This window comes from Strix uralensis, chromosome Z (assembly GCF_047716275.1).
Source record: "Strix uralensis isolate ZFMK-TIS-50842 chromosome Z, bStrUra1, whole genome shotgun sequence".
In the NCBI taxonomy this organism is placed as follows: Eukaryota; Metazoa; Chordata; class Aves; order Strigiformes; family Strigidae; genus Strix; species Strix uralensis.
The window spans coordinates 80097030-80119572 of record NC_134012.1 but is presented as its reverse complement, the minus strand read 5'-3'; the positions used below and the strand labels follow the sequence as shown (position 1 = coordinate 80119572).

At 37.6% G+C, this 22543-nt stretch overlaps 1 protein-coding gene across 6 annotated transcripts in view; it reads left to right on the top strand.

The window, feature by feature from the left end:
* The first annotated feature begins 2714 nt into the window (after positions 1–2714).
* Positions 2715–22543, top strand: part of VPS13A (vacuolar protein sorting 13 homolog A) — a 108999-nt gene continuing 89170 nt past the window's right edge. For all 6 annotated transcript variants that reach the window (XM_074856681.1, XM_074856680.1, XM_074856679.1 and 3 more), the window contains exons 1-14: positions 2715–2876; positions 10667–10710; positions 11215–11257; positions 12242–12337; positions 12619–12720; positions 13394–13503; positions 13841–13900; positions 15024–15083; positions 15318–15398; positions 15849–15906; positions 17959–18086; positions 18296–18402; positions 19063–19234; positions 19583–19645. In XM_074856681.1, the coding sequence (XP_074712782.1) occupies positions 2777–2876; positions 10667–10710; positions 11215–11257; positions 12242–12337; positions 12619–12720; positions 13394–13503; positions 13841–13900; positions 15024–15083; positions 15318–15398; positions 15849–15906; positions 17959–18086; positions 18296–18402; positions 19063–19234; positions 19583–19645 (1224 nt within the window). In that variant the 5' untranslated portion in view covers positions 2715–2776. The remainder of the gene's footprint in view (positions 2877–10666; positions 10711–11214; positions 11258–12241; positions 12338–12618; positions 12721–13393; positions 13504–13840; positions 13901–15023; positions 15084–15317; positions 15399–15848; positions 15907–17958; positions 18087–18295; positions 18403–19062; positions 19235–19582; positions 19646–22543) is intronic.

Here is a 22543-nt window from a genome sequence, read left to right as displayed (position 1 = left end):
TGGTTCATGTGACTGGGCAGATGCTCTGCAGATACTTCACTGTTTGATGTACCCTGTTCCTTACTTCTCAGCTACTTCTCCAACTGGGCTTGAAATCACACTGCATCTGCTGGCGCTAGTGACCTGCAGGACATGAGGGATGAGGGAAAAAGGAGGACTGAACTCCTTTCCCTTGGTAAGTCTGCAAATGTCACAGATTTCTAACTATGTAAGAGACACTAGTGGAAACCATGTGCTTATCCATGGTCACCTACACTAGGCCTAGCAGTTCATCAACAGTAAGCAGTTTTTCTCAGCTGGAGAGCTTCAAGCCTAGCTGACTGCTGTGGAACATTCATTCACATTTTGTGCAGTGGAAAGATCCATCATACCAAAAAAAATTCTTGAAGTAAAAAAATGAAAATTGTATCCTTCTGATCAATACAAATGCTACTTAACCTAGGACACTTCTGTTCCCCTGACTTAAGAACGCAGAATACTAAAATAAGACAAAGAAGCTTTACCTATACCCTAAGGAGCTGCCGATTTACAAAAGAAAGTTAATTTGGAAAACCTGACTGGTACAAGTGAATCCTGAGGATGCATGCTGCTTAAAGCCCAACTTCAGGAGAGTAAGTGGACAGGTATAGATGTAAACGGATTTAATGACTAGCTTTTCCACAGCTAAATAGGGACATATGTGATTTAGTCACAAAATAAGAAAAGCCCTGTGTTGACACTTTTCTCCAGAGACAGCTTACAAGAAATATGTTTGGCTTTGTGTAAGAAATGTATAGAAAGCCTGCTGCATAAATGCTCTCACATATGTGTATTAGTGCATGGACACCGTTGCATTTGAAATGCACAAGTTGCTGAGTGCATTTTGGTTTTTATTGGTTTAAATTATGTCTTTCTAATGTAGTGTTTATTTTTATGTTACTGCTGTGTCTCAAGAGACAAGAACTGGAAATGCAGAGATTGTAATTTCTTCAAATACACAATAAACTTCAGAGGAACTTAAGTGTCAATAAGATGGTATGTTTTCCCATTGTCCATTATCCTTCTTTGGTCTCACCCTCTCCCCTTCCTCGTGTTGATAAGCAAAGAACAACAATGATGTCCCTGATAAAAGTGTGCTTCCTTAAATCAAACTTCTTCTTGATTGATTAAATTCTGCATGTTGGGGGGAGGTGAGACATTGCCGATGTGGCAGACTGTGAGTAAGTAGACAAATACATGTCACGGTGAAAGAACAGGTCAGAAGTGCTAGGTAGCATTCTTTTACTGCTATAAAAAGCAATGATACAGTGTATCACCTCTGGCAGTCTTCCCATTCCTACCCCTGCAGTAAGACATTCTAATTAAAATGTTTTAAGTTATTATATTAGATACAAAGGTTCAGTGACACTGACAGAAAGCAATACAGATTTCTTCAGCGTGGCTCCCTTCCAGGTCACAGGTCATGCTAGAAAACCTGCTTCTATGTGGGCCCTCCATGGGCTACTACTTCCTTCAGGGCACATCCACCTGCTCCAGCGTGGGCTCCTCCCCGGGCTGCAGGTGGCTATCTGCTCCACCGTGGACCTCCACGGGCTGCAGGGGCACAGCCTGCCTCACCATGGTCTGCACCGCGGGCTGCAGGGGAATCTCTGCTCCGCTGCCCAGAGCACCTCCTCCCCTCCTTCGCCACTGACCTTGGTGTCTGCAGAGTTGTTTCTCCCACGTTTTTCTTACTTCTCTCACAGTTGCTGTGCAGCATTTTTTATTCTTTCTTAAATAGGTTACCACACAGGGGCCACAAGCATTGCTGAGAAGCCCAGCCGTGCCCTGTGGTGGGTATGTTGGAGCTGACTGGAACTCACTGTGTCCAGCACAGGGCAGCCCTCACAAAGGCTGCCCTCTGTCCCGCCAAACATGCCATGCAAACCTAATACCACATGCTATAAAAACTCATGTGTTTGCTTATCAATAAAACATTTAAGCTTGATTTCAAACCTAATTGTTGCTGTTCCAGGAACAAACTCGAAGATTATTATATTTTTCCTGCCAAGAAATGCATTGTGGCTGTTTGGCAGAACAAGAACCTTGTGAGCACGGGAGGCCTCAGCACAGTCACTCAGGGCAGACGTGACCCAGATTTCTCAGCTTTATTCTGCAGATCCCCAAGTGAGAAAATGGCATGAGTCAAGCTCTTTGGAGAAGCATCTTAAATTTGGTTTAGTCATTATGCTAGTAATAATTCAGCCACTTTCAAACAGCTGAGAAATGTAATAACATCTACACTTGCCCAGCCTGGGCAAAAAAATTACTTCTAAAAATCGTAATGGCGACCACAGTTAAACTCCTCGGACAAGCTAGTCGGTATCTTAAACAAAAGTCGCTGGCCAGTGTGAAACCTTCATATTTCCCTCGGAAGTCGTAGCAACCGACCTCGGGAAAGGGCGAGGGCATGCACTCCCCCGCCCCCCAGCCGCCGCGGCGCGGCCCCCACGGGCTTCCGCAGCCCCGTGCAAACCGCGCCGCGCCCTCCCCGCGCCCGCAGCCGGCACCACAGTACTGCGCCTGCGCGCGGGAAAGCGGCCCAAGGCGCGTGCGCACAGTGCCGGCGGGGGCCCGGTGTTGCGACGGCTGGCGAGAGGTGGGCGGGGCGAAGGCGCAGGGGCCCGCCCCCTCGGGCCGCGGGGCGGAGCGCCGCAGTGTGAGTGGCGGGGGGGCGGTGCCGCGTTCGGGCGGGGGCAGGAGCCGGAGCCGGGGCTGGGGTGGCGGCGCTGGCGTCGCCTTCGGGGAGGGGGCCAGGATGGTGTTTGAGTCGCTGGTCGTGGACGTCCTGAACCGCTTCCTCGGCGACTACGTGGTGAACCTGGACAGCTCCCAGCTGAAGCTGGGCATCTGGGGAGGTACGGGGCTGCCGCGCCGCGGGGGGACGCGCCGCCCGGCCCAGCCGCGCTGGGGAGCCGCCTGCCCGCCGCCGCCCTTAGCACCCCCGCGGCGCTTCCCGCCCGGCCGGGCTTGGGGCTGCCCTGCCGCTCGCGCAGGGGAGGCCGGCGCGGTGTCCCCGGGGCGCCGGGCCGGGCCGGGCCGGGCGGTGCCGCGCCCGCCGCTGGGCTGCCTGCCCGGCAGCTCTGCCGCCGCTCCACCTACCCAGCAGCCCGGCAGCTTAAAAATAGTCATGGAGGCGGGCGGGCTGGGAAGGAGGTGCCCGCGGGGGGCGTGGAGCAGCCGGTTGCGGCAGCGGGGGGCGGCGGGGCGGGAGGCGGTGGCGGGGCCGGTAGGAGCTGCCAAGCAAGAGAAGGAGAAACCCGGCCAAAGTGCCTGAGGTATATGAGTGTCCGCTTGGTTTTATTTTTCCCTGGGTAGCTGCCCTTGCAGCCTTCTCTTGGCTGGGGACTCTGCGGGTGTCGGAATCTGCGCGGTGCTGGTGGCACTCGCGGAAAGTTTGGGGAGGGCAGGGCGGGGGGGCAGCCGCAGCCGCCGCCGGCCCGGAACCCGCAGCCTGACCCGGCTTTGAGTGAATGCGAAACTGAGCTGACTTACTGACATTTTCCCTGCCCGGAAATAGGAAACTGAAAATAAACGCCTGGGTTTTGATACCGGTTTAATGTCCGTGGTGTGCTGGTGGAAGCGAGTAGCCTCTCTGCGAACAGCTGTGACGTGCCATTCTAGGTGCTGTCATCTGTAGGTCTAGAGTGTTTGTCGGCTTTAGCGTTAAGGAATGAGGAATAGAGCCTGTCTTACGTATTTGCAGAGGCTGTGACCAACTGTGCTAGGCGAGGTAAGCAATAGTTTGTAGAAATAAATTAGCATGCCAGTTCTGAAGAGAGGAAGGTATTCTGTTTGAATGTGCTCTGTTGAGGTCCCATTAGTATGTAGGTACGAGAAGACAGCAACAAAGTTCTCTCTTTCCAGTATGTCTGGGCAAAATAAGGTAGCATAAGAAGAGTAAAACAGATAATTAACAGATGCATGTGCAGAAACCACTCCTGGCTGGGTTTTGAATGTGCATTCCAGGTGATTGCAGCATCAGCAAAAGCAAACACAGGGGTGCAGGTTTTTTTTACATGTACATTCGTATGTCTGCAGGTGTGAAGTATCCTCGAGGTATTCCCTACCTACAATTCCATTCTTATGTACTCATGTATATGAATCAGATTTTGGAAGCTTCTCCTGAAGTTTTTTCCATCTTGGATGTTTTTTGTTTCATGCTTCTGTTTTCAGAAATGGTGTTCTTATTTCGTTTCATCTCTGCAGTAATTCTCCTTCAGTTAGTTAAGGTATTTGTAGGATCTTTACAAAGTTCTGTCTCTATATGCAGTCTTAACACTGCAACAGCACATGTAACTGCTGGAGAGAAAGTAGTAGCCCTTGATTTCTAGCTGTAAGGTCCAATATAGGGTATTTATTACAGGTTATGTGTGCCTTATTTGACAGGACCGAGTTATTGCATCTTTCAGCAAAAGTGTGTCAAACTAATGGTTTGATTTGTGTACTTAACAAGTACTTCAGATATCATAGTTTCTTCTTTCTATTCAGGGAAGGCAAGCAAAATATTAATGTAAAATATGGAACTTTCTGTAAATGTTTTGGGCAATGTTTATACATTACAAAAAGGTAAATGCTTATTTTTCCAGCCTGTAGATTGCTGGTGGTTACTATTGGCAGTTTTATGTTTCTGTGAGGCAACTCTTAACAAGATTAGATGCACATTAGCTCTCTTACATTTTTTTAAAAAGGTAAATAGATCTCACTAAGTTTTATTCTAGAGTTTTGATATTCAGCTGTTACATATTTTTAATGTATGTGGAAATTGATTTTAGGATTTTTCTACTATTCAAGTAGTTTTAATATTTTAGGGGCTTTAGTATATTTTTTCTTTAAATTAAATTTCTTTTTCCTCAGTACAGTACCTTTGTAATAGAATAAAATAAATTTTTCTCTACATAGTTCTGTTTATTTAGCATGAAAATTGGTATATGAAGCTATGTCTTGCTCTGAGATGCCCAGAACTAGTGCTTAGCATGGATGAAGCATCACCTGTAGAAGTTTATTTTTTCCTGGTCTACTATATGATGCTTTCACTTGTATTTGCGACTTAAGCTATGTTTAATGACGTGTGCATCTGCAATGTTTCTTTCATTCCAAAGATCTTGGAGGACCTGGAAATTGCACTCCTCTATCTAAAAGGCAGTAACTATTAGTACTGATAGCAGTAGACTACTGTCTTTATATGGAGGCCATCACTGATTAGTAGATTCCCTACAGTCACAGTATATCTAAAGTCTACTGTGAATTTTGTTGGCTTTCTCATTGCTGAAATTGTGGAACAAAATGACTTTTTTAGAAAAATAGTACTATTTTTTTGTCTTAGTGTTTTTTGTAAACTCAATACTTTTCCATGCTTGTCTGCATGCCCTGAAAGCATTTCCATTACAGCTATGTGTTTTCATACAGTGTTTGTCTTCATGTAATGATAAACTTACTGAATTTTACATAAATTGTGTAGTCTTGAAATTAAATTGTTCTAAATCCATTCAATATTTTAGTAGTGATTAAAAGGAAAGTTTTTCTCCCTGTAACAAATGGACAGTGCTTTTTGGATGCTATAGCACTGCATGGGTGCTATATACCTGTATTTTAAGTTTTAAACAGGTTATATTTTTTTGCATCTGAATTATTAAATACCCAAGAGAGTTTTTTTAGATGCTGTAGGGAACAAGTTACGTCCTTGTCACATCTTGTTAAGCCTGTTTAGATTAAGACTGGTAACCTGTTGTTAGGCTCTGGATGTATGTATAAAACCAAACTTTATATAGTTTCAGCTCTGTAAATTTGGGAACTTTGTTAATGACTTTCTAATGAACATCCCTAACATTCATTTTGGTTTTGCATAATGAGAGAATTCAGCATGCCATCCAGATTCAATCTGTGTAATAAAGTTGTGTGATGACACTGCTCCAAACAATAACTACAGAAATGTAAATTGTAAAATGTTTTGGTTTGTTGGGTTTTCTTCCTCATTAAAAACAGTCCTCAAATTGAGGGGTAGAAATGCAGACTGTCTCGGTGCTAAAGAAAGATGTGATGTCTGGAAACAGACTCATGGCTGAGAGAGTTGCAAGAACTGAATGACCTGAAATATAAAAGGCAACACAGAAAGGAGAATGTAGGATAACCTATGCAAGTAAAAAAGTTAATTTGAACATGAAAGGCCAAAACTCAGAAAAGAATGTAACAGGCAAGAAGATCTTAAGGAATGTTAAGAAGGCCATTAGTGTGAAGCTGAATAATAAAAAATAACTGTGTTAGGCAGCCATCAAGGAAAGCTATTGGATGGCTGATGCTGGGAAGGACAGTGTTTTAAACCTCTTCTTGTTCTGGTCTTCACTTAAAATGATAGTTTCAATGAGCTGTGCTAATAAATGTGTAAGTACTTGGCTTAGATAAATTAGATAAGTAGATAACTTAGATGTTTTTGAATGCTCTAGACCTAATAAAGTCATACTTCAATACCTGAAGAAATGATTGAAACAATGTGAGATGTTGATAGTTATCTTTGAGAAGCAACGTTTCACTGAGGTTTCCTAACACTATGAGACCAGTTTTTTCACCAAAATTCATGTTGCCACTTTTGACTGGGTCTAAATAACTTTTCTTTCAGTGTTTTAGTCAGACACTCTGTACTGCCCTTTAAAATACTTAATTCTCTGTTGGCTTGGCACACTTATTAGGTAATGTCTCAAGCATATCTTACTTAAGTTATTTGAATAGCAGATGTCTCTTATTGGGGCAGGTATATTAGCAGGATGATATAGGTAGATAATTGACACAAGTTTGTGAGCATACAAGCACTTCTAATTTTCTTCCAGCTACACCTGTTGTTATAATAAAAGACGACTACTTCTGCATACCTTGCCTTGTCTAGGTATAGCAGGTGCAATCCTGCCCTTACTATTAGTAATTTGAATTGACTGAGGGGTCAAGAATATCTGATAGTTTCTAATGCCTTTCATGACCCATTTTACAATAGATGTCAATAGAAGAGGTATTTGGCAGGCACTCTGATCCTCAAAGCCTTAAGAGATTGTCTCCAGAAGGTATGCTTGAACAGGAATAATTAACAGCACAACCACCAGTAGGAGATGACTGGCAAAGGCAGCTGTTTGTATAAAGTGATTAAAGGGATTTACAAGCTGACAATGCTGTTACTATAAAGCTGAAATTCTGTTGCAGTATGTGAGCCAGGAGTGTTGGGTACTGGTCAGATACCAGCTGATGTATTTTCAGTTTCTGATGCCTGTTATCTTTCATCTCTCTTTCTGTCATCTGCCTTCCCTACCCTTCCCCTCATTTCACCCCGTTCTTATTTACAAGACAGCAGAGATGTGATTTGATTAACACATAGGTTAAATCTACAGGATTTTTATGTGGATTAAATTTCTTCCCACTCTAACTTCTGTTGACATCCATTACAAAATTTCAGTTAGGCCTCTTTGGTGAAATGGTTTACCAAGAGTTATCTTATTTTCTAGATCTCTTTTTGCGAGCTAAGTCCTTGGTAGTAGCTGTTGGTTCATGCACTCAAATTCATGAAGTTACTTTGAGTATCTAAGATTAAAACTATAAAGCTATTTATTCCAGATTTTTGACAAATGTTTGATTTTGTTGAATTATTTACAATATTCAGAGATCAGTGAAGCTAAGAATTTGCTTTGTAATACAGCCTAAATAAATCATAGACTGTAGTATAGGTATTTATAAATGTTCTGGCTTTTATTATTGCTTTGACTGTTAGCCTACCTGTTTAACCCTAGCTATTTATACAACTCCAACTACTTGTATATACAGTTTTCAAGGTTGCTTAGTTGAGCAATTTTAACCCATCAAATGGGGTTTTATATGGACACATTTCTGTCATCAAAATAAAAAAACAGCCAATCGCCCCCAACAGGGGAAAATAAAACCCCTAAAACCCCAACAAAACCAACCAACTGAATCTTGATGTGTTTTGCAATTCATTGGCAGTGCTCTGAGACAGTAAAATTCGGTAGCTGTGTTAGGTCCTGTAACAGGCCTTTGTTCCCAGATTTTTCTGCTCCTGTCTGTAAGTTCCCCCCCCTCTGCCCCACCCCTGAAGAACAGTCAGGATTCAGTGTAATTGCACTTGGAGCTACCTTTCATTGCAAGTGAAACAGCTGAGTGTGATTGAGACTAAATATTGGCAATGAAAGCGTGTACTGACATAGTCGGTTATGCATTGCAAATTGTGCGTATTAAAATTGGTTGCCAGCTGAGGCGTAGTAACTTTGGAAATAGTTATTGTTTACTCGCAGGAATGTTTAGTTAACCTCTTTCTTGCACTCTCTCAAGTGTAGGAAAAAGAAAGGTTATGTAAATATATAAAAACATAGTACTTCAGTGGTAGCCTTTTGTGTGCTTTGATAGTCTATTCACTGTGGTCAGACCATCAATCAAGGTTTTTGTAAGTAAACTGTGATATTTTAGTGAATATATTTCAGTAATTTTATACTAAAATTGAGGTGATTGAAGTTTTACTAATTTATCTCTTCTAATGATTTTAACTAAAACCTTTAAATTTATGATTTGTAAAATCGTAAGTGTAGGAAAACTGGTGAAGAATTATTTACCCCACTTACCAATCCCAACATTTCATGTAGAATTGTCAAAGCCATTGTGTTTGAAACAGTATCAGTACCGTGTTTGTTTTCTGCCATTACGATGCGTTCAGCTAAATTGAGCTATAGTTCTCCATCACAAAATACTGCTGTGGGTGCTTGAGCCAAAGTCCTTGCTCACTTTGCAGTGCCGTGTTTTTAGAAGCATTAGGGCTGCCAAATTATGGTAGTTTTAAGTTACTGTGCCTCAGCTGAAATGTGACATGTGCCAAACCCTTAATAAATGAGAGTTAATGTTTACTTAGCTGACAGTGAAAGTGAAGAAACTAAACCCAGTTAAACTGCTTCATGTGTCTTAGAGTCTTACAGTTTGCCATTTTTACCATGGCTTAACTGATGTTCAGAAGTTGTATGTCATGCATTATAACCTGGTTACAAACATGAACCTTTGCTCTGGATAGCATTAGAATTAGTTGCCATGAATACAATCACAATTACTGCTGTCTTCTTAGAGAAACAAATGTGGTGTGTTGGTGTTAGGTTTTTTTTTTTGGTGTGTGTCTCATATAGTGAAACTTTCTCTGATGAGTGTAAAATGGTCTGTGCAGGGTCAGCTTTATCAGGGAATAAATTTAGAGTAGAATTGAATGCAATGGTTCAATAAACTGTCACCTTGTAATTACCTACAAAGTCTATGTAGACCAGTTATAGTTACTAGAATAAAGTACTGCTGAGAATGCTTTCTTAGATTTTTTTTTCATTTTTCTAATATTCCCATCAATATGTATGTATTTTAAGGCTTAAAAGCAGAACCACCAGCTCTAGCTCTCAAAAACCGTCCTTCTACATGTAGTATTTCTCTGGAGAGGCTTATGGTGGCACATGTCAGATGTATAGAATTCTACTGGAAAGTGAAAATAGGTTGTTGCAATGAATAAATTAAATAATTGAAAATTTTATAGCGTTTTGCGAGTACTACAAGATGGATGGATTAGTTTACCTGATCAGCTCTTCCACAGCAGTTCAACAACTTGAGCCAACTGTTCTAATGAATGCATTTTTGAGATTAGTGTCCAATTTCCCAAAATTGGTGCTGCTCTGAACAGTAGTCTAATGCCATCAGCACTACATAACTGCAAGAATATTTCTTGCAGTTGGAACTCCTGTCTCCCCATATGTTTAGGCATTTCTAACTTGCATCCCCCAAAGGAAAGTGTTACTGGGTCAATCAAATCTTCATTGGCAATCTCAAATTGTATTCCTTTCCAGGCCTCTAATCTGCTTCTGGTTTCCTGAATCTTATTTATGCCCCTGCTCAGCTGTATCAGGTGTCTGTTCCATGTGCATGTGTTACCTTTGAGTTAGTTGTATAGTGTTAACCATTGCAGGTGTTCCATCCTTCTTGCAGAATTTGCAGAAGGCTTTGCTTTGAACTATGTGCATGGTTTTAAGTTATGAGTTTCCTGGTCCCTTCCAGTGTTTCTTTGCTATGGCAAGTGTCTGATGTCAAGTATATTGTAGGAACAGATCTTGCAATTCAAATTTTCTGTGCTTATGGGTACTGAATTTATTGTTGTCTTAAGACACTTAAAAATCAGATTTACCAAAATGCTTCCTGTGAACTTTTATAAGCCTATAAATATTACTTGCAAATGTAACATCTTTTGAGGGCTAAAAATTCGCTCTAATTTTAATACTGCTAGATTTCCAAAGCATAGGAAGCAGATGGTTGAGGAAAAAGAAGCAAACTTTTAATTTCAAAATGGATCCTTACAAAATGTGACAGTAATTTCCAACATTTTTACTTTGAAGAATATTAGGTTCTCTACTATGACATGCAAGGTACATGAGAAAATCTCAGATATCATTTTGTAGCATGAATGAACAGTGTGTTCTTAATCATATTTCATGGATATTTGAGATGTAAGTTCTGCATATCGTAGACAGCAAAGAGTTGAAGAACCACAGGTCAGGGACCGCTGGCTCAGACCAGGATGTTTAACGTGCACCACTACTACTTTTTTTCTTGTAGTTTTACTTATTGTCTTTGCTTTTAGGAGCCGTAGCGTTGAAGAATCTTGAAATAAAAGAAAATGCATTGGTAAGTTAGTGAAAATTATTGCAAAAATGATTTTTGAACAACCTTTTGGGTTGTACGCACTTTTTTCGGTTCTTACTTTAGGATACACTGTCTTTTAAGTGAAAATTTACTGTTTTGTTTTCTCTGTACTTGTGTGGATTGTCTGATTAATTTGACATTAAATTTAAAGGTGAAGGTGTATGCTGGCTTCATTTAGCTTTTGTTTCAAAAGCAAAACTCTCAGCAATTGCTAAAAGAATGTGTTTAGGTGAAAAGCAATACTGCAAGACCTTTTCTTTTTATATAGATCATGAAGCTAGAAACTTGCTCTCGGTAATGTATTTAGTCTAGTGTGGCTTAACAGTCTAAATCAGTAACCAAACACTTGTTTGTTCCATTATGTTGAATGGGTTTTTTTCAGTGGTTGAGAGATAAATTTGTTGATAAGGTTAACATCCACTTTTTTTTCCTGTATGGGAACATTTCACAAGCTGCTGAAATGAGCTTACATGTTCTTTCTTTCAGAGTCAGCTGGATGTGCCATTTAAAGTTAAAGCAGGACATATTGGTAAGTTACATTTTATCATACACCCATGCAGGAGTTACTAAACATACTACTTGTCCCTGCAAGTGGCTCTGGGTATCCTAAGCAAGTAATTTTCATAGTTTTCTTGATTTGCATGCTTTCTACACTCTGAAGTTTGTCTCTTCTGAAAAAAACTTTTTGAAGAAGCTCCTTTTCTGGAGCTGAGATGGTAAAGTAAAAATATACTGGTGTCTCGTCTAATCACTTCAATATTAATGAGAAAAGAACACAACCCAGCAAAGATGAGCAACTGAGCAGGAATGGATCTCGTCCTTTGTCTTAGCAAGACTCCACAATCGATTTTGCCTTCTGTTTCCCTTTCTATCCTCCTCCCCTGTTTTTGTTAATATGAAAAGTGTTCTCTTGCAAGTTGATTGTCTTGTAAAAGTTAGTGGATTCTTAAAGCAAATTAAGTCTAAAGTCATTATGTTTCCCTTAAATCTACCCTTGAAGTATATATTTTCCTGTCAACTGATTTCGTAGTTTATTAAAATTGGCACTTGTGTGAAAAATGTGAGGTGCTGCAACCTCAGGGTCCCTGTGTTGACAAAACATACACACTACTTTAAGAGTCACTTCCACAGGAAAAAAAAGAAAAATACATATTTTAAAAATTCTGGGTTTGGGAATATTTAGCTGATCACATATGAGCTGCCCATGCTTTTCTTATTTATGAGGGTGCTGTAGTGGATTTGCAAGAAGAGAGAGCTTGCTTTTAGGAAGGAATATAATTCAAGGGAATAGGGATAGACCTGTAGACTTAATAGTTCTGCTCGTGAAAAAACATTTGTGTGCTGTATAAAGTGAACAACCTGAAGGACATGTGCCTCAGATGCACTGTTTTTTCTGTTCAATATAATTGTTCAGAGATGTGGTTAATGTTGATTATCTTTCTAATCTTTTGATTTTTTTTTCCCAGTCAACTGTTTAAGTGCATACTTCAACCTTTTTCTTTTGTGTTTGTAGGTCAACTTAACCTACAGATTCCATGGCAAAACCTTTATACTCAACCCGTTGAGGCAGTTCTTGATGGAGTTTATTTGCTTATTGTGCCCACAGCCAGTAAGTTGATGTAGAGAAAAGAAGTGAATATAGACTGGTGGGATTTCAGGAGTATCTGGAATGGGTTGATAGTGTTTTCAGGGGCTTTATTCCTAGTAGATGCTCCTAGCAAATACAATTAGATAATGGGAATGGGGTGTCTTTCAGTAGTTAACATTTAGTCACCTAATTTTTTGCTGTTATGTAACTGTTAACAAAATGTGAAAATTACTGCTTTTGAAAGAGCATCTTCAAAAACATGTAACTTTTTTGTATCGTACCTTTTTACGTGGTGTATTTAGGCATAAAATATGATGCTGAAAAAGAAGCCAGACAGCTCTTGGAAGCAAGACAAAGGGAATTGCAAAGGATAGAGGAAGCAAAGCAGAAAATAGCTGACCAAGGTAAGAGTGGGAAAAGCTAACGAAAATGATGCTATTTCTTTCTTTATTTTAATCCAGAGAGACACTGGATTTGTCACTTAAAGTGTTTTAGATTCCTGTTTTTCTTTTGATACTTAAAAACCAATTAGTTACAGATTTTTAGGTGTAGCTGCCGTCAACATTGCAGAACACGCATCCTGAACATAAAAAGGTTCAAGCATTGATGTGGTTAGATATAAATAAGTCTTTTGAAATACTGCTGCCTGACATTTTCTTTCCTTTTCTTTTATAAGAAGCAATTTAACTTGCCAGTAGCAAAGAATTTTTATAGTTACACCTTTTTAAAAATTCTGATTAATTTGTTCTTTGATACATGTTAAGTCTTATCTCAAATTCAACTCCTGGTACTTTCAAGAAATACATATTGGCCACCTTGAGTATCAGTGGGTACAAGTCACACTTTTGAACAAACTGATTCTTCCTGCAGCGGGTAATAAAGCTGAAATCATCTAGTCTGAGGATAGAAATGTTATAGATTATATTGAAAGGACATGTTTTTATACAACTAGAATACAATGTAATAGAAAATTTAAAGAACTATCATGCAAAATTTATTATGTTATTGTTTTCTCTAGTGTAGTTTTAAAAATACGTTAATGCAAAGAAAATATTAAATTCTCTTGCTTTAACTTAGATAAAGTAAAAGAAGAGAAACAAGACACTTTTGTAGAAAAACTAGTCACTCAGGTCATCAAAAATCTTCAGGTGAAAATTTCCAACATCCATATTCGCTATGAAGATGATGTAAGTACTTTTGTACTTATCTCAGCATAAGGGGTTGTGCACTGTAACATGAAATTAGGAACCTGTCTGATTTCTTTTCTTCTAGTTGTTTTCCACGGTGAGAGTAACCTAATAAAGTTTTGGAAATTCCATAGTCTTAGAAAACTGATAAAAAGCTTGTACCAAAGCATAAATATGTTTATAAGCATATGGTTGGGTACAAAGAAGATACAGATGTTGGATCTTTGCGCTATATATATATATATATATATATATTTTATTGTTGGCTGTTTACTTCCAAATCTAAATTTAGATCATGAAATAACCCTTTTTTGTTATCTTCCACCTGCTCTATTAGATCACAAATCGGAATAACCCCTTGTCATTTGGTATTTCACTTCAGAATCTAAGTTTACAGGTAATTTTATTTTTCATCTAAAAAGCATGTTGATGTATACTGATAGGTAAATTTATGTTTTTGTGTATTACTGTGCTATCTGGTAGCCTACTACCTAATGAAAGTATACCTGTGAGCAATGCACAATGATAACTACTTGGTTTATCAAATGCACCATAAATATTGTGGGGAGTGTCATTAAAGATAAAGTGCTAGCATTAAGACAGACCTTTGAGAGGAAATTCTTATTCTTCTGCCTGCTGCACTTTGTGATTGTCAAGTACCAGACTTTGCTGGACTTGGGCTATTCAGAATCTATGGGTATTTTACTGAAACTGCCACAAGGCCCAAGAAAGGAAGGTACTGCTTGATATTGGGGAGGGAAAAAAAGAAGATGACATCTTGTTTCAAAGTGGAGCTCAGTTCTTTGATCTGCAAGCTCCACTTTAAAGTGCAAATAGTAGTCATCATAGACTTGTATACATTTTTTTTTCTGGAAGACAACCTATTAGCAGCAATATGCTGATTCTTCTGAGTTGCTCTGATTCAGTAACCTTTGCTGTGTAACTGATAATCTTAAAGAAAATATGTCTTACTTTCTTGAATAAAATAGTTGTCTTATGAATGCTTGTTCCTAGCACATTGAAACGTTTTTGCCAGCCCCTTCCCCTAAGCAGTTTTGCATACTGAACAGAAGCTTTAGTATTCTTACTACTTCACTCTTAAAATGAGTCTTAACCTTGAAAAAGTATAATAGCATATAGTGTTTCTGTTCGACTCAAACTAAAATGAACTTCTAGTCTCTTGCTTATGTCTTTCCAAAGTGCCTGCCTAAAAATAATATTAGTGTAAAGGAAAACAGTTTGCAATGCTGATAATAGAATTTTAAAGAAACTTTTGTTTCTTGTGTGCAATCTGCCAGTCACTGCATGTACACGTGTGTATTTTTTGGGGACAAGTAGCCTTATTAAGTAGCCACTTAAAAGAATGGCCTAATCATCTTAAATCAGAAGATGACATTCCATTATTTTCAGTGGGATTTAATTATGATGATGTTCCTCTCTTTTTTGCTGGTTTGTTTCAGTGATGATAAAGTGTTGATGCATTACAGATATTAAAATAACTTCTTTAATTCTCATTTCAGACCTCAGATAAGAATTGGAATCCATGTTTACATGATGAAACTGCCAAGTTGTTCTACAAGGTACAGTATAAACTGTACGCTAAAGAAAAAATTGTTAATAAAACAAGCTGAATTAGAGTTCCTTCCACAGAAAGTGAGATCAAGAAAACATGTAACTGTATAGGCTCTAAAGTAAAGGGATGTCTAGTCTGCAAGGAATGTTCTGAATATTTTTATTCATCCAGACTTTGTGAAATCCAAATTATTAATCTAAAACTTGTAGGTATTAATGCATATGTTCTGTTGTATTTTCAGCTTGTACGACTGGATAACCTTTTTGCTTACTGGAATGTGAAATCAGAGATGTTCTACCATGGTGGTTGTGATGAATCATTGGTAAGTGAAGCATGTATCTAGTACTGTATCTAGGACTGTAGTTCATACTGTGAAGCATAGAGCATGCTTCACTTTCAGTTCTGCTTCCATTTATGTCAATGTCGCAGAGAATTGTATTGTACTAATAGCTTTTTTAGGAAAAATAGTAGATGTGAATGTTTTTATGTGATGGAAGTGCAATGCCCATCTGAGGAAGTCTTAAAAAAAAAAAAAAAAGAGTCCTTTGCCAGTTACCAAATTATACACAATATAAGGTCATCTTACTGTTCAGTGATTTTATTAGCTAAACATAGAAGTCTTATTCTGTTTAAAACATAGATGAATATTTTGAATTGTACTGTGTATCAGAGGGATTGTCTGAAACCTGTATTAAATTGCTAACATTTTATATTTAAAAATTTTATCATGAAATAAAAATGCAACTTATTTTTAACTGTATTGTGTATGTAGGTTAACTTAAAACAGGGAGTTGCCAGCCACAATGTGATTCCAGAAGGTTATGATTTTGGTAAGTGGTATTTTATTTGTAAAATGTGCGTATACCTTACTTGTAATTTTTAATGCTTCTTAGAAGTTGCTACCTTGGCTGTTGTTAAAAAAATCTTGGTAAGAAGTGCAGTTTAGTTCTTTTGTAGGAATTTTGATAGTGAATACTGTACCATATCTGTAGCCTTAAAAAAGCTTTGATTAAGAGATGAGTCTTGAGTCATGTATCATTCTAATGGAATGTCGTACATAAATCTTCATTGTTCACTTCCATTGATAATTCCTTATTGTAAGAAGTTTAGCAATAATATGTGCATGAAGTGAGTTTTGTGGATCACATTGGTTTGAGTAACAGGTTAAAGTTTTTGAGGTCACCTGCCTTATGCGAAGTGTATCTTTTTTTCATTAGAGGTGGAAACAGTAGTCACACAACTCTGAAACATCAAAATATATATATATATATTTATATATTTTTTTTTAGTGTTGCCATACTGCAATTTGTATTGCTTTGAGTGTTGCTTACTTTAGTCTGAAAGTCGCATTGGCTCCACTCAAACATGGTGATTGTTTACTTTTCACTGTATGGAAAATACATGGGGTTTATTTCTCATGTGCATATGTGTGATTGTTTAGTAATGATTTACAAGGCAGAATGGCCTTTGATGTGATTTGTTCTCTAGCTAGCAAGTCCTTAGTACACTATAGCTAGAGTTAAAAATGGATTTTTCTTGCTGCCTTTGCCTGAAAGAGGAAGTCTTTCATGTCTTTGACTGCCAGAGGACTATTTAATAATTTCTTCTGATTTCTCATTTATCTTTTTCAGTTCCTAGCCTTGACTCTTTTTACAAGAAAATAAGTTTAAACATCATTAGTTGTCTAAGTCTTTGTATAGAAGTTCAAAATAGTTGTATGCAGAATGGCATGATTTGGGGTTTATACTCTTAGAAAGCAGTGCCATGAGGGATGCAGATATTTAAAGAATTACATCAGGATGATATTCAGTGGTAAATGAGCATTCTGGCTCTTTAAGAGCACTCATTAGATTGAGACATTGATAAAAAGGCAGTAAGCACAAAGTCTGCTTCTGTCATTTGATCTAAATGCGAACATAATACTTACACATAAGAAGGATGAAAAATGAAATTTAGGAAGCTAAATACTGGGAGAAAATTAATGGAAAAGCTACCACATAAAATGTGTAGATAAAAGTAAAATAAGCTTAACAAGAAATACAGGACTTAAAATTAAACAAAGGTAAATTGGTGTAAACATGGTTTCATCTTGCAGAAACATCTGTTTCCACTCATATAAAGCTTTCAGTGAGTTTAGAATATTTGGTATTTAGAATAGATGGTCTATCAGTATTTCTGTTGAAATCAAAGAAATTTTATTTGATAAAAATATGATTTATACAAATTCAAGTAATAGACAAATTCTCATTGTTGGATCAATTGCTGAAATGGAAAAATTGAACTAAACATGACTTCTGAAGGCTATATTGAATTACTGTATTGCCAAATTGTGGAACAGATAAAACATTTCTGCTCTGAATATTTTTCATGTGATGTGCTTCACTTTACATAGGATCCATATTGATTTTTTCCATACTTGCTTGGGCTTAGAAATGTGAAATGTTTGGTTTTAGCCACTGTTGTGAATATAGTTTATCAAACAGTGTAAAACATCAGTAACATTAAAAATATAGTCTCTATGGAATTAGAGTTACTATAGTGAAGTTAAGTGCTATGTTTTAAACTATCTTGTACTGTAAGTAGCTTATAGCCAAAAAAATTGGATTTGTTGCAAATATAAACTATTAATTGAAACATCTGCCATGCAATACTGCATACAGGAGATTTTATGAAAACGTTCCACAAATGTTGCCAGAATGAAACTGGAAATTGAGTATAGATTGTATTATATTTTAAGCTGAGTTGATAAAGTCTTTGTGTTTTGAAGTGTAGCATTTTAAAATCAATAATCTGGCATAACTTGAGCTGATAAGTATTATGTATAATTTATGGCAGTCTTAAATAACTTAATTAAACTTTTTATATCAACCTTTGTTTTTTAGTATTCCGCCCAATTTCAGCTAAAGCCAAACTCCTTATGAATCCTCGATCTGATGTTGACTTTTCATCACCAAAAATGGATTTAGATGTAAATTTACAGGATATAACTGTTGAATTCAATAAACCACAGGTATAAACTCTTTTTCTGAAGTTATATATATTGTGGTAAAAAAGTTAGTTTGCAAGAATAGTAAGAAAAGCAGTCTGAAATTTTATAATAAACATACACTTCTTAGTCCTGTTTTTCTTTGTAAATTATTTTCTGTTTAAAGAGAAGCTTGGTTCACATTGTTCTCAGAAAGGCAATAACAGAGTTCTAATTTGTTTGTTTGTTTTTAGTACTTCAGTGTTATGGAGCTTCTTGAGTCTATTGATATGATGACTCGAAATCTGCCATATAGGAAATACAGACCTGATGTTCCATTGCACAACAATGCCAAGACATGGTAGGCCACCTCAGACTCTGAAAATAATTTGTTAGTTATTCATATGAAATAATTACCAAGGGATTGTTTCTTACTTAGGGAGGTTAGAACTTGTTTTCTTTTGAAACAAAGAATCTTCTTTTGTTTTTTCTTAATGCTCCTAGCTTAAGAAAAACAATGGTGAGGACCTCAAACCAAATGTGAGGAGACAGTATTTGAATGTCTTAAAGGCCGTTATCAGACCAGAAACTTAAGCCTGATAGTATTTTGATACCTAACTCTGTTTTGATGAAGGAGACCCCATTATATGTTAGGTACTATTACAAGAACATAGCTATTTTCTAAAAATAGGCAAACTTTTTTGGCACAGATGGCAGAGATTTGATTTCTTTTCAGAAGATTCCTTACAAATGTGTTTTGATTATTCACATGCACACATATATATATTTGTGGGTGCTTTTTGTAGAAGGTTACTTTTTAATTTTAGGAAATAGCAACCTGTCAACTTTGTGTGGAAAAAAATAAAATCGTTAGGTTCCTCTACTGATCAGAAGTGTGATATTAGACAAGGGATTTCACTCTTTCACAACTTGAAGTTGTATTTAATGGGAGTCTGCATAGCTTTAGGTGTCTTTTCAATATGCCAAAAGAAATGTAAACTTCAATTGTCTTTGTTTTTAGGTGGAAATATGTTATTTATGGCATCCTTGAAGTAAATGTTCAACCTAAGCTCCAAATGTGGTCATGGGAACATATTCGGCACCATAGGAAACAAGTGAAGAACTATAAAGAGATGTATAAAACAAAGATAACATCAAAAAAGCCTAATGAAGAAATCCTAAAATTGTTGGAGGTTAGCCATTTTTCATTAAATGGCTTAAATATTGTTCATCTTGCTATCTTAAATGTTTACATGTTTCTAAGTCATTACTAACTTAAAATAAAATTTTCAGTGCCCAGACTTGCAACTTCATCAGTACATTTCTCTGAGTAGTATTAACAAACATATTAGATAATTTTCTAAATTAATGACTGCAGTGAATTAAAACTTAAACCGATGTGCTTTTCTTTTCCAGGTTTATTTTAAGTTTTGAACTTGGGTTTCACTGAAAGGGCTGTTTACTGTAATTTCTTGTAAAATTGAGCCATGAAATCTAAGCAAATGAAATTGTCAAAACATAATTTCTCACCTCTTTTCTAGGAATTCGAAAAGGCTTTGGATATTTTTAACATCACTCTAGCAAGGCAACAAGCAGAAGTTGAGGTAAAATTTAATCATTTCAGTGAGTCTCAGAATAACTACGACAATAGGTTGTGGAGATTTTAGACAGATGCATTTTAGTCCTAGTGGCTGAATTGTGCATTATACAGTCTTCTATTTTCCTTGTATTTCACATTTGTTATAAGGCATAGTTTCAGGTTGTAATTAAGCAAAAATTAAATAGCTCTGTGTGCTGCTTCTTCACAGTAACTGATCTGGGATAAACTTCTTTCCGCTTTTGGTGAGAAAAATGCTGGGGAAAATATGGTCAAGGAATGATAGGCTAAGTCAAGTTGGAAGTGATTATACCCAAAGCTTCAGGCTTCTCCCCTGCCCCCTGCAACCGCCTAGACTATTATTTTATTTCTTTCCTTCCTCATACCCTATTTGTAGGTTGAGCATCTGCATATGTAGTAACAAAAGGTCAACATACTATTTTAAAATGTTATTCGGAATACAGCAAATGCAGAACACGTTTAAGTAGATAATCACGGTAATGTGACTTGAGTAGTTACACTTAATTTGTTAGGCTTGTTTTTCTGAGGTTAGTGTACTGCTTAGTTTTCTGTGTAGTGTCTGAATATCATTGCAGTAAACTGAGGTGAAATCTGCATAGGTTTTCAGAAATCTGTGAAGTGGTCTTTCTCCATTGATAATCAGTGTAACTAAAAGTAAGCAGCATATGAAGTTTAGAATCTGAAATAACATGTTGATAGTTAAACTTTATGAATGTCAATAATTTCTTATGGCAGTGCTTGAAAGAAATTGGGATTTTTTTTTTGTTGGAGTATATTAAGTATGGTATGAACTCAATTGCTGCAGTGACAGATATGGTACTTCTAAATCAAAACTGTAAACAGGAATCCATAAATGTGATATTTTTCCTTCTAGTTGTCTGTATGTGCACCCACATTTGGATGCTTGTATGATCATTGTTGAGACCTCTACAGAACCAGAAGACACATTCATGTCCTTCCCCTTCAGTTGTTTGGATGAATTGGAATGCTTGTCATATGAAGGGTTTTTTGTTTTGTTTTAGTTAGCATTTAATTTTGGCTTGTTTTTATCTTGTACTGTATAGTTTCCTTTGGTTTTATCTTTTCTTCCTACTTTTTGCAAAGTGAGGGACATCCCAAAGAATTTCCTGTCTAGTTTTATTATTCATCTCTCCAGTGTGACCGTGCTGCTTAGAAAAGGTTATGTTATACTGCATTCCTGACCACTTTCCAGTCCTGAGTTTTAAGATAGGTTTCTGTAGTGCTTAGAGTAGGTTGCAAGCAAATGGATTTTCATTTGTTTGAGCTTTAAGCCTTGCATTTGAAAAGTGAGAGAAAAGCATCTTGAAAGATCTGCTAGCTAACTCTGAATTTATTTCCAAGTACTGAAAATCAGGTCACAGTGATTCTAAACTGTGTTCTACCTCTACCTATTTGTCAGAACCGATCTATCTCATTATTACTAGGTCATGCCTCTGAAAAAGATCTCAAAGAACTTGTAAGAGGCAAGTTTACTACTAGCTTGGTATCCTGACTGTTAGCCTTAAGTCTGCTAGGAATTTAAAGGAGCACCCTTTTGATGTGGGCTGAGTAAAGCCAGATAAAGGACCCTACTGTTTGTTAAGCTTTTTTTTTTTTTTTTAAAAAACATACCTTAGCATTCAATTTCAAGGGCTTGCTTTTCTCTAGACCTTGAAATCAAGTTCCCCAGAACTCAGACTTGTGAATGCAGTACCATCTGATTTTCAGGGAACTTTGTAGCAAGAACTTTATATTCCAAACGTTAGGCCACTTTTTAATCTTTACCACTAGTGCCCTAAGTACCAGACACCAGCTTCAGTGAGAAAAGCATCAAGTCTCTGTATGAGAGAGTCTGAGAAATTTTGTGCTTTCAATCTAGAGAAGACTAGAGAAGATTCACCTATATCAGAATACAGGATGATGCTCTTGGTTCTCTCTTTTATTCAGAACAATTTACCTTGCTGAGTAATCTTTCCACAGACTATGACTGTATTTGTTACTAAACGAATTGTAAATGGTAAATTGTAAATGAAAGACAGAGAAAAGCTCAATAGGATTTCTTCAGGAAATTTCTTTAGTTCCCATACTGCATAAATGTTTTCTTCATCCTTGAAGAAGTACAGTTCCCCTCCCTTCTGTCTGTAGCCTTTCTTACCTTGGACTCTTTTGCCAGTTGCTGCCTCAGATGTGTTGAGAATCATAGCTTTAAGCATCACTTCTTTTTCTTCATGGCAGTTGTCCTTCAACACCAACTCCTTGGTGTACTAGAAACCCCTAATTTCAGAGACTTAACGGCCCTTTTTTCTAAGGCTCTGTCCCTTCTTTCCTTGGACTGTTCACTCTAACATCTAATTGGTATCCTTTATAAAGAGGACTTTGAAGGATTTTTTTCAAATTTTTGAGGTCTTGTATTGTTTAGCTGACATTCTGCATCATCTCTCTGAGATGAATCAATAGTATCAGTTCAGAAGCCTTTATGTTTTTGTGGTGAGTCCAGCCTTCCATTAACCTGTAGGTGGATAGATGTGACAAGTCCCTAAGGGGTTCTGATTTATAGCCAGCTCTTTTCCCTAATTCTGTTGCAGAGAGATCTTTGGTTTTTTGAATGCTGAGAAGTGATTGCTGTTTCACTCACTTTGTGTATCACATTCACTGGAGCATCTCTAAATTCAGGGGTTATCTGCAAGTGTTTCTATCTTTTCAGATCATATTAGTCATGAAGAAAAATAAGTCATTTGTGTGGTCCACTACAGTTTTGACAACTACTCTGCCTCTTAGATTGCTTGATGGTGGTTTGCTGTCCCTTACACCAAACTTTCAGTAGTCGAGTGTGGATGTGGTTTACACTTTCTGTGGGGACCCAGTACTGGAATCATCACTGACA